The 12,213-nt window shown below is 40.7% G+C and overlaps 1 protein-coding gene across 4 annotated transcripts; it reads left to right on the plus strand.

Moving 5' to 3' along the window:
• Positions 1-600: 600 nt before the first annotated feature.
• On the plus strand, positions 601-11,662 carry LOC120834100 (solute carrier family 35 member F5). 4 transcript variants are annotated; one of them, XM_040201891.2, is made up of 16 exons: positions 601-784; positions 1,421-1,487; positions 1,829-1,970; positions 2,486-2,635; positions 3,030-3,092; positions 3,331-3,412; positions 3,801-3,994; positions 4,977-5,058; positions 5,246-5,333; positions 6,231-6,295; positions 6,441-6,545; positions 6,731-6,890; positions 7,051-7,141; positions 7,432-7,586; positions 8,605-8,705; positions 9,944-11,662. In XM_040201891.2, exons 3-15 carry the CDS (start codon positions 1,836-1,838, stop codon positions 8,684-8,686), a joined length of 1,452 nt encoding a protein of 483 aa, XP_040057825.1. In that variant the 5' UTR covers positions 601-784; positions 1,421-1,487; positions 1,829-1,835; the 3' UTR covers positions 8,687-8,705; positions 9,944-11,662. The 4 variants fall into 4 exon arrangements, with proteins under 4 accessions (XP_040057825.1, XP_040057826.1, XP_077946279.1 ...); XM_040201892.2 differs by having other exon boundaries at positions 611-738; XM_078090153.1 differs by having other exon boundaries at positions 613-738; positions 1,421-1,462.
• The last annotated feature ends 551 nt before the right edge of the window (positions 11,663-12,213 follow it).

A 12,213-nucleotide genomic window follows, 5' to 3' on the forward strand; every position in this document is an offset into this window, starting at 1 on the left:
TTTATAATCCGCAAGTCATTCAACAGAATAACTGAATTTGAATCAAACTGGATAGTTTTGCTTGGTATTCCATCGATGAATTAAATGGAAAAATTGTATAAACAATATAAGCGAATTTGTTTTATAAATGATAAAGGGAAAATGCTTAATTTGTCATACAAAGCGTGTAATAGAAATTATTATATTTGGTGTACTGTGTATTTTGTATAACACCTTTGTTACGATTTATATTTCCAAAATTTAATATATGACCATTTCAATATAAGGGCCTTGCTGCCAGAGGACTTGGATCACTTCTATACCAAATATACCAGAATCCAATGTGAGAGACTTTACACTATGCATACATTTCAAATTGCCCGTAGTAAAGTTGTTTTTATTTACAAAACGTTCTTTCAATAATATGCTTAATGAAAACAGTAACAAATACATTGAAGCATATCATTGTGGAGTTATTGATATATTGTATTATCAGCAGTAACGTCAACATGTACAGGTTAGTATTTCAATAGAAGGAATGAATGAATCACATTTATCAGATTTTTAAAAAGACGTATGAATTCTTTGACAATAGGCGCCACTTTAAGAACTTCATATCCCAGAAGTCTGTGCAGCACGTAAGTGAAGTCACCTGATAACGAAGAGGAGTGGGTGTGCTAATGTTTACAACCACTTTGCTGTCAATAATTCTGTCGTAAAAACTGGAATTTTGTCGATATTTTAGCAGCTTATCTGACAGTAAGTGTATTATGGGACAAACTCAATGATCTCTTCCGCTATCCAGGTAAAGTTAATCATTTGATCACTTGATCAAGCAAGCGTGTTAGCGGTTAGCTAGTCAGTGGTAGTTATCTGATGTTGATAAACAAGTCGACGTAGCATATCGATTACTGGCAAACGGCAACTACATAAGTTAGCTGGACTTGAACCAACTCCTGTCGGTGACCTGGCGATAACGTTGCAACGAGCTGCAGCCTCCAGCGTGGTGCTTGACTTCCAGTCTGCAACCATTTAATAGCTAACGTTGGTAAACTCGTTAGCCTGTCAGCTGTGTTGCTAGCTTTGAGGGTTTGAAAAAGAGCCTCATCTGACCACGAGAACCTCGATGGGATTCCATCGAGGTTCTCGCGGAATGTGTTATCTTGAAATGTGTAACCTAGCAACGGGCAGCCGTACTTTACATTGAGTTGTTTACTGTGGACCGCCAACAGCTGGCGTTTAGCTAGCTGGCGCTACGCTCGCTTCTTTAACGTTACTCCCACTGATCACATGTTGAAATGCCAACGTGTGTGTGTGTGTCTAGGAGGTCTGGCTGCATCAGAGAGTCAGTATGTTCCTCTGAGGCAGCCAAAGACCTCCTGCATGAAATGCATATATGCATGAAGATGTAACGCCTGTGTTGTATCTCTTTTTGTGGCAGGGCTTCATGGAATCTGAATCCCCATCTGGAAGAAATATTTTGGTGTGTAAAATCAGCTGGTAAACGGGTACGTTATTAAATGTTAAAAAAATATCTGAAAGTTGCTCTCAGCTTTTACACCCATTTGCTATGAATGCGCTGGTTTGCGGTCAATTTCAATTAAGGGATCGATTGCTTCCTTCCACTATAAAGTTATAGAAAATGGCCATTCAGTTACTTAGAGGCTGAGGTGAAACTTTCAATGTCCCCTTTCTAACTGAACAGACACAAGGACTTTCAAATCACAATTACATAAAATAAGGAAAAGCAGTAAATCCACACTTTTAAGAAGCTATTTGTTATGCGTGCTTGTGCTTGTACATTGTGTAGCTCCAACATGTTCTTCTCCGTCCATGCCTGTCTTACCAGTGTCCTGATGGAGTGGGTGTTCATCATGAACCGAATGAGCTCTCAGGGCAGTTCTGCGGCCCAGCGAAGGCGCATGGCCCTGGGGGTGGCCATACTCCTGTTGGTGGATGTCATCTGGGTAGCCTCCTCAGAGCTAACCTCAGTAAGGACTCGGACACTTTCAATCAGTTTTCCTCCCCTGCTGCTGCGTTGTTGGTTGCAGGATCTGAGATGACACAACTGTGAACACATCTGGGAAATGAGAGAAGGGATCTTCTTACTCTATGGGCTGCTGGATACCTAACACAATGGGCCATTTTACAGTGTAAAGCATAAACCGAGGATCCATTTCAAAAGAAGGTTGTAAGTAGCCACACATGTAGGACGAGAGGAATCCAGCAGCCACTTCTAGTCTAAAATTTCAAAAAGAATGACTAAACCATGATCATGTCAACATGTAATGCGGAAAAACTGAAATATCAAGTGTCTCGTTGTATGTAAGTAAATATAATTGGTAACATCCTTTCCTCTGAGGGTGAACTGTTTTTTACCTACAGGGACTTGAGAAGAAAAAGAACCGGATTGCTCGAGAGGGAAAACTGTCTAGCCTGGAACATTTTAGTTAACCTCGAAAAGCTTTCATCCTAACGGCTCCCTCCTGTTGATTTCCTCATGCAGTACATCTTCAAGCGACAGGAGTACAACAAACCCTTCTTCAGCACATTCACCAAGACCTCCATGTTTGTGCTGTACTTGCTGGGTTTCCTGCTGTGGCGGCCCTGGAGGCAGCAGTGCACTGGCACCCTGAAACGGCGGCACTCTGCGTTTGTAAGTAGCCAAAGCACACTCTACATCTCTTTTATATCGCCCTGTATTTCACAACCTCAATCATACAGAATGACAAACCGTGCCTTTTGGGTTCACTACCCTCCGCGACAGCAGTGCTCGTACGGTTTTCACCTTGTGAATCTGCGTGGGATTGGCCCTGTCCCTGTCTATCCGGATGTAATCACTGCGATAGATTAAAAACTGTATAAGATGCAGTCGTGAAACCATAAATGTGAGTAGTGGAGCTCAAAATGAAATGGCTATTGGTCAATGGTCTGATCAGACAGCATTGCCGGTGTGATCTCATCGCAAGATGGTCTCTACTTGACTGTGTTTTATTTTTTTTAGCTATCTTGGTCTGTAAGGTGATTGTTTGAATTTCCCCTCTTTGCAGTTTGCTGATGCAGAGGCCTACTTTGCAGCCTGCACCACTGACACGTCCATGAACAACGGTTTGGTACGTAGTTTAATTGTGAAAAAGTTACGAGTCTTAAACGTGAACTAGTTGGAGGCTGTAGAGCAGCATTCCAAGTGTTTTCTTTTTACAGTTGGTTTGGCAGTTGAGAGACCGAATTGTCTAAACACTGACAAAACTTTGAGCATGACAATCACAAGTACTGAACAAAATGACATTGTGCGCAGATCAACACTTAAACAACTTCTTTCCTTTTCTTTTCTTTGTCACTGGTGTTCAGAGTGAACCACTGTATGTTCCAATGAAGTTCCAGGACGTACCCGCCGAGCACTCAAATTGTCTCATCGGGGACTGTGAATCCTGTAAGTACACAGTCGATGTTGTCAGTGCCCCCCCCCCCCCCCCTCCATGAGTTCTCACAGTAGTATGTTGATGTTATGACTGATATTTGATTGATCGCCTCATGAATTCGATCTCGGTGATGAAAAGTAACATTTCAACCACAGAGGGCAGTGGTGAGCTATGAAAATAGATCATAGAGCAGATCTCAGTTTCTCAGAAAGTTTCTATTGTATTTGTATTGCAAGCGTTGTTAAGTTTTATAAAATCATTTTAAAACGAGTTGTGTTCACCCCATCCAGGCATTACCACCCGAAGTGTGATAGTCTCAAAATAATAATACAGTTTGGACCTTTTGAACTAAATGTCTGCCCGTGTTAATTGACCCCTCTCTTCATTTTTGCTTCTCAGCGGCTTCCAAAAAGCAGCGGGTGCGTTTTAGTAATATCATGGAGGTGCGTCAGTTGCCCTCAACTCAAGCCCTGGAGGCCAAACTGTCCCGCATGTCCTACCCAGCCGCCAAGGACCACGAGGCCATGTTACGCACAGTGGGCAAACTAACCATCACCGATGTGGCCAAAATCAGCTTCTTCTTCTGCTTTGTGGTGAGTAAAGGCCAGCTGTTTGTTTTACACGGACGCACCACACATTACCTCTGTGTGTCATTTGGTAGAAAGGTGGCAATAAATATGTTTTTGCTGATTTGTTTAAAAAAAGAAAAATGCTGTTGGCAAAGTGGCAAGTGAGCAGGAAGTGATGCACGACTGCAAGTCATTAACCATTCAGGCTTTCAAGTGATGAACTGCTGCTTTTTAAATTTGCAACTCATCTGCCCAAGCAAAAAAAGCAACAAAAAAAAAAGAACGTCTGGGAAATCTCGCGACTTTAAAGACCTTCGAACATTATGGGAAATACATTCCAAAGCTTTGAAAATATGGTAAAATCACATTGCCGCGATGCACGAGGGATTAGATACTATTATAATCTTTTTTCCTGCCATGATTTCTTTAAATGATCTATAAACCATTTACACCGAACTCACGTTAAAATATGTTCCAAAAACTCTGAAATAAATGTCATGGGTTTTTTTATGCCGCTGTATCAGAGGTGTTACTTTTAACATTTTTATAAAATTGTGTTAATGAAGACTAAGATGTTCCTGTTTTCCTTGTCCACCCTCTAATAGCTCAGCATTATTTGTGACTATTTGAATTTAATTCTGGCAGCTTTTCTCTTTTTCTCATTTTTATTTGAGATATTTTGGATATTGTACGTATTATTAGATAGTGAGGTGAGAGCGCATAAAGCAATAAAAGGGGAAAGGAGATTCATCATTGGAGCTGTTCCCTGACAAATCCAGATATTCGGGCTTCTAGATTTCTAATGTCTGCGCCCCCCCCCAAAAAAAAAAAAAAATGTCAGATGTCTGATGTTGGGGAAAGTTAAGACTAAGAAATACTCTATGGGACAACAAAGGACGTCCAGAGATGGAACAGTGAGTGTGATTAAAAAGAAAGGAAATCCCGGCTTTGTCCCGTCAGTCAGATGGTATTTATATCGCGTGACTAATTTGTGTTCCTCTTCCAGTGGTTCCTGGCCAACCTGTCCTATCAAGAAGCCCTGTCCGACACGCAGGTTGCCATCGTCAACATCCTGTCGTCCACCTCAGGTGACTCTTTCTCTCTCTGTTAAATGTCAGGACAATACACGGTGTTGTTAACGGGTTCAATGGAAAATGTTTGTGGTCAGCGTGCGATTGCCCTCCGTTCATCTTGAGTGCCTCAATGAGGATTTGTGATATTGTGATGTATGTATTTGACTTTGACTGAACTTGACTCTCTCCTGTGCTTCTCCAGGCCTGTTCACGCTCATCTTAACAGCGATATTTCCCAGCAACAGCAGCGACCGCTTCACTTTGTCCAAACTGTTAGCTGTGGCTCTGAGGTGAGGGCTGAGCCAATGTGTTCGGGGGAAGAAGTAGTGTTTATTATGGTGTCATATTCTTTATTTATTTATTTATTTACCGGAGGGGAATTTTTTCCAATGTTCTTTGTTACTTTCACGTTTTAATTTTAGTAACTTTTGGTCAGTATTACTAGGACTGCCGATGGAAACCAGATAGCTACCGACACAAAAAACCTGCATATGAATACAGTATCAGTTTATAAAGATTAATAACTCCCAGCATCCCTGAAGCACAATTAATATTTCATTATACCAAGTCTTAATGTTGAGATGTTAATAGGTTTTTCCCCGATTGTTTGCCTTTTTATTTAACAAGTCAGTGAAAATAAACTGTTTTCACGTTGGTCAGCGCAAGTCGGACCATTTCCTTTTAGTTTAATTTTCAGTATTGTTCATTTCATCCAACATATTGTTATTGTAGCACTGAGCTAATATATGAAATGGATAATTTCATATCTAATCAAGATGATAGAAATTAGAAAGCTATACCGTTGGTGGAAAAGCTAAAAAGTTTAGATGTGCAGAGTTCGTGGCCTGGTTGGGCTGCAGGGAGATGAATGTTATTTCATATAATTTGGATGTTGGGAATGAAAAACATTTAAAAAGTGGGGGGAACTGATGCTATAAAGAAACAGTAAAGAAAAAAGAGTTGCAGTATTCCAAGGGGGAAGATACAAAAACATTGTACTTTTGTCCGTCACTAAATTGAGCGTGTGTTTTATCTTGGAGATTAATTGATAAAAACAAGCTGGGATGATATGCTGCTCGATATTTGGACATCACAGGACTTTTTGTCCCAATGATAGAGGTCATTTTGAAATGAAAGTTACCTGTGAATTTGGTTCAGTCAGTCCATGTTGTATCTCTTCTCTTCAGCATGGGAGGTGTTATCCTCATGTGTTTCTCCAGCATGGACAACCCTGATGGGAAAGGCATCACAGGTAACCGTGGAAACAGCGAGTGTCCGTCACTCCTTCTAATCATGATTTTGAAGGGATATACTTGCATCACTCTCTCGCCTGATAGTGTTGCATCAATATATACTTTGAAACATTCTTTCCAAATATAATTGACTTGTACACGCAGGTTCTTTGTGGTCGCTGGCGGGGGCGGTGCTGTACGCCATCTACATCGTAATGATCAAGAGGCGAGTGGACCGGGAAGATAAGCTCGACCTCCCCATGTTCTTTGGTAAGAAAATGCAGTTTTTCTTTTAAGGAGAGGTCACCTTTAAAATGGGTCCTGATTATAGTACTATCCATGAGCTAAACCCCCGGCACATTGTAGTTGTTTTTAGTTCATGAATTCTTCGCCAGTGCGAAGGAGCGCATGTGTCTTTTGAGGTGTCTCAGCTTCTGCTGCTGTGTGTCTCTCAGGGTTCGTGGGTCTGTTCAACCTGCTGCTGCTGTGGCCCGGCTTCCTCCTGCTCCACTACACGGGCTTCGAGGCCTTTGAGCTCCCCAGCCAGCTGGTGTGGACCTACATCCTCATCAACGGCCTCATTGGAACCGTTCTGTCCGAGTTCCTCTGGCTGTGGTGAGCACCTGACTTATTATCTATTCCGGTTGTAATTCTGGCACCAAACCAATCTGCATTTGGTATTAAGGACATTTTGATACTCGCAGTCGAGCGATTAATCCGCTCGGAGAATACACCGTATTTGAAAAAGGATTTTGATGCTGCTTTCTCTCCACAGGGGCTGTTTCCTCACATCGTCTCTGATCGGGACTCTGGCATTGAGCCTCACTATCCCGCTCTCTATTATGGCAGATATTTGCATGCACAAGGTACGTGTTTCCATTGCAGGTACTTAACAGTCAGAGTCCGTTTGAAATGAGATTCAAGAAAATGTTCAACACAACCTGTTGAAGATACAAGTTTGAAAGCAGTCGGTTAGAGCAGATTGCAAGAGGAGAAGTCAGTTTAATATGCTAAGTTCATATTGTAATGTGATTAAATTGGGGGCTAAATTTATTGTTACATTAAAACTTGCTCTGTGTCTAATAAATTAATCTAATGTTCAATCAGGACATTAGTTGTAATAGTTACTATCCTCCACATGTTTGCACGTGGATAGGTACGATTTTCGTGGCTGTTTTTTGCCGGAGCCGTCCCTGTCTTCCTCTCGTTCTTCATCGCCGCGCTCTTATGCCACTACAACAACTGGGATCCTGTCCTGGTCGGGCTGAGGAGAGTGTACGTCTTCATTTGCCGGAAACATCGCATTCAGAGGTACTGCAGTGTTTGATGCTGGAGAGCGATCACAGGTGACGCACCACATCTCAGCCAAATTTGTGGTCATCAGCTTAGAAATTTGCCATGAAGCTGACTGCATCAACCATATTAAATATGTTCCCTATGTACATGTACTTAACTATTGAACGTTTTCTGTCACACGGTTAGTTTGAAAAAAACTAAACAAAAAAAAGAACCAGTTTATTAAAAAACCCTTTCAAAGACCACCAAATAAATCTTTCCTTTGGAAAGGTTTCACAATCAAAGAATATTCTGAAAGATTGAATGACCTGGATTTTACTGCTGTAAAGTGTACGTTTATGAGCTAATCTGTCAAAAAAATCCAACTGAGAAGATGAAGAGTTAACAAATCATGACCCTTTTTTAATAAAAAGGTAATGCAATGCAGTTCAATCCCAGGCAGTGTGACGTGCTGATCAGCGCTGCGCCCCATTGATCAAAACTGGCAAAAAACTGTCCGGACATCCACATAATGAGTGGCAAATTCTCCCTTTTAATGGGTGGAAATGCTGCTTTGGTTATTCCATTGCTTTGATCAAGTCCAAGTAATCTCTGTACACACAGGCATGCGCACATATTCATTTATACTGAAGTCGGTGCTCGTGTCCTCTTAGTCTCTGACTAAATATGAACGATTCTATGAAATGGTTTCCAGTCCAGTAAAGCATTTTTAAGTAGAAGAGTGTGTTCTTAATTCATTGTATTGTGGTGGTCGACCTATTTATAATGAAATGACCTTAACTCTGACACACACTTAAAGAGTCTTTTTATCTGGGACATTCTCACAAGGACAATAGGCTTTTGTAGCTCTCAGCCCCGCTAAGTTAAGTCCCTAATCAGATGTACATGCTTGGCTGGCTACGCTCTCTGCAGTTATGCTCTCCACTCTTCTATGAATGCCTTTTCCAATTTGGTGAGGGATGATTATAATAATGATAGTTGTCAAGATGATGGCCGGGATGATGATTGACACCCGGCTCCCTTTTGCCCACAGATTGCCAGAAGACAGCGAGCAGTGTGAAAGCCTCATTCCCCTCCAGCCCTTCTCCCCCAGCGAAGCCAGCTTCTGCTCGTGAAGCAGCAGTCCGACACAAAGTAATTGATCACGCTGCCTCACCTGGCTCTGACCCGTGTTCCCTTTATGTGCAAGTTATTGTGTGTTTATAAAGTAAAACATGCATGAATCCACAAATAGGACAATTCCCACAAAAGAAGAAAAAAAGGTCTTCTCTACTGCCTTTGACGCAATATAACCGTCCTGCCTAAAGTAATTCAGAAAACAATCAACTTTATTTTAATCTAAAGACGTTTTTTATCTTTAAAAAAAGTCATTTATTAAGTATGATAGCTTCAAATGGAAAAAATAAAAAAAGTGGCCGCTGCTAATCACAAACCCACAGACTGTTCCCACTCAACTTTACCGCGTCGAAGCATCTTTCCGTTTTTTTCTTGTTCAGTGAGTCTGCTCAGCTCTGTTTCCAGCAGCTGAGTTTAGTGGGTAGGAAAGTGAATATTTAGTCTTCCATTTGTCAAGTGGCGAGAAACACAATTGCAAACGAGTGCAGAAGTAGCTCAATAGGAAACAATTTAGTAACACATTCACCACGTTAAATGTGAAGGGTGACCGTGTGTCTTGTTGTCAACTTGTTCTGCTGCTCCCCAGTGAGCTTAACCTTTTAGTGGGATTAAATGATGACATTGTGGTGAATTTGCCAACAAACAACAGCACGATGTTTTTGCAACAGTTAATGAAGCTCAGGATTTATCCTCCCTGCTTCACTCTGTTTGTCCGACAGCCTCAGTGTTTGGACATGTTGCTGAGTATGAGGGACAGAAGACCAGCGGGACAGGAAGGTCTTTACGTAAACATCCGAGATTGACCACCCACCGCACAAAGTCTGCGTCGCCGTCGGTTCACTGTTCGTGGGATGAGTCAGGCTGTTATCAGCGGGGCGGGAGGGATTTTGAACTCTGCTTGTGTTTTCTAATCGAGGCATTGGAAAGGAACGCAAGCAGTGGAATTTAGGAAAGTACGCAAGCAACTCATCGGGATTTAATTGGGGATTATCCCTTTCATTATTATTTTTCCTTAAATAACAAAGTTTTTAATCTTATGCAGATAAAATCAAATGCATCACCAGCTCATAACCCAAAGCTGTTCAAAGTATACTGCCATGAAAAGAGAAAAGCAGTGAACGCCAATAATGGAGAAGCTGAATGCTGTGAATGTTTGGCATTTTTATTTATAAATGACTGAGCTGATAGACATGTCCAAGCATAGAAGTAGATCATTAGAAATACTGATAAAGTGTTTGTCTTTTTTGTATCCCAAGGTGGCGAATGTGTTTCCCGCTGAGCAGACAATCTGGAAAGCCTTCAGAGACCTTGATCTACCCCAGTGCCTTCTATTAAATCTATTTATTTTCCACTGTGTTGAGGCGACACATCCATTTCTACAAGTTGGTTTTTTATTTTCACATTCCAGTCATCACAGACTGATATTCAATTTTTTTTTTCTTTTTTTTTCTTCAATTATTTCTTTGTAAAGAAAAAACAACCTCATAGTCCTCAAGGTGCTGGACTTTATGAGTGATTATTATATTGTCATGTGACCAAATGAAACGGTACATTTCAAACTTGTTTATAACACTTGCAGAGTAACCGGGTGTTTCTTTAAAAATCTGAAATCAGTGTTCGGAGTTCACATCCGACCGGAATAATGTTCCGGTCGTTAGCGTGTTAGTCTGGAGGCCCTTCGGAGCCTTGCTGCTTGTTTGTCAGAGTTTGTGTGTGTGTGTGTGTGTGGCTTCACAAAGGACAATCTGTCACACGTGTGAGTAAACGGTTTATGTTTGATTCGTCAGTCTTTGACGGTGAAAACTTTTTCATACTTCAGCCATCTGACACTCGTCACGTGATGAGTCGGTTCAATGCGACCGCATTGTTGTCAAGAAACGCAGCACGTTGATGAGTTTGTGTCACTCAGCCTCGGCAGGCAGCTTGGGTAATGTCAAAACCCTTTCACAGTGACCCGGGAAATATCCTACTTTAAAAAAATATATATATATTTTACTTTTCTGTTGTGAAGAAATCCTTGTGTAAGTCGGACATGAAGAACAGCTGAAAGCCTTGGACGGCTTTCTTGGTTCCATTTGTACCTCTGACAGTGCTGGATCATGAAGACAAACTGTGATAGAAACATGACCTTTGTGCTTAAAGATGAATTCATAATAACCTTCAGCTATAAGCTACAAAACGCCGTGCTGCAATAACGGCTGTCTGCTCGAATGAGCCAATGCCATTGTTCAAAATGGTTGTAAATACTTTACACAGTGAAGCATCAACGAGTATTGATGCTTTCTTTGTGAAAGTCAGATGACCACTACAGATTTCTGTCTCTGATTTTATTTTTAGCGTTTTGTATTTTCTGTGTTATTGTAAAATGACGGCCAAATTACTTGCAGCTGAGATGATATCCCATTGATTCGACTGTGGTTTTCTTCCAAGCAAATTGGATGAATTGACTTAATTAACTGTTTTTGATTCCATGAGAAGACAGCATTTCTATTCGCAGCCTCGGTGTCTGACGTGTAATCCAGCATGTACACACAACAGTCAAAGGGGAAAAGCAAATGTTATTCCACGTCCTGTGAAAAGTGAGTTGTGTTTGTTGCACTCAGAATTGAGTGGACGGATGAAGTGATAACTGTCCTGTGAGGATGAATCAACAGGTTGAGCACTTTAAGTGACATATTTAAACTGGTTCATGTACATTGTATTACTGCCTTTGTTTTTGCCAATCACAGTTGCTTCATATAAAAGCTTTTTTTAGGATGATTAGACCTCTGCTTAGACTGCAGTGGAATCATATGATTTCTTTCTTTCTCAGGTACCGTCTTGTTTTTCTTTCTTTCTCTTAAGTGTCATTAATGAAGATGTTATATTAAGATGTCTATTAGTAACCTCCCTTTCATCAACCTTTACTCTTGAATAATTCTTTTATTTTGTAAGTCTGCTTTAATACTTACACTATTAAAACCTCTCTTTTGAAATCATTGTGTTAAATGGGGTGATTCAGGATCACATTTCTGTTGCTCAGATGGGTTGAAGCAGCAGCATCTGTTCTTTGATTTGCATGCATTTGCTCACCTACTGCGATGTAGAACAGTCGATGTCTAAAGGAAACTAATTTCAGGGTTTTAACAATGTCCAATACAAAGATGATATGAACATCTGAACCTTGGAACAAAGGTAGCTGCAGGAAGTGCTTTTTTGTTCCACTTTGCAATATCTTTGTCATTTCGGACACTTAATGAAGTGCACAGAGTGAATGATTTTGGACCCAGCCCTTTTCTTTCGAGTCACTAACAAAAATTTTATTATGGTTGCCTAAAAATAAAATGAGTGTGTTTTGAGAAGAAGAGCCCCATTCGCACACATCCAGATCTTTGGGACCATTCTGTTTCCAAAGGATTTAAATATTCTCTTTCATTAAGTTGAATGAAAAGAAATCTCTGTTTTGATATAAATATCTTTTTTTTTTTTTTTATCCCTTTGAGTCTGTAATTTGGAACGATTGCTATGAATTCAGATAGGCCAAAGA

Source organism: Gasterosteus aculeatus, chromosome 16, assembly GCF_964276395.1.
Source record: "Gasterosteus aculeatus chromosome 16, fGasAcu3.hap1.1, whole genome shotgun sequence".
Classification (NCBI taxonomy): domain Eukaryota; kingdom Metazoa; phylum Chordata; class Actinopteri; order Perciformes; family Gasterosteidae; genus Gasterosteus; species Gasterosteus aculeatus.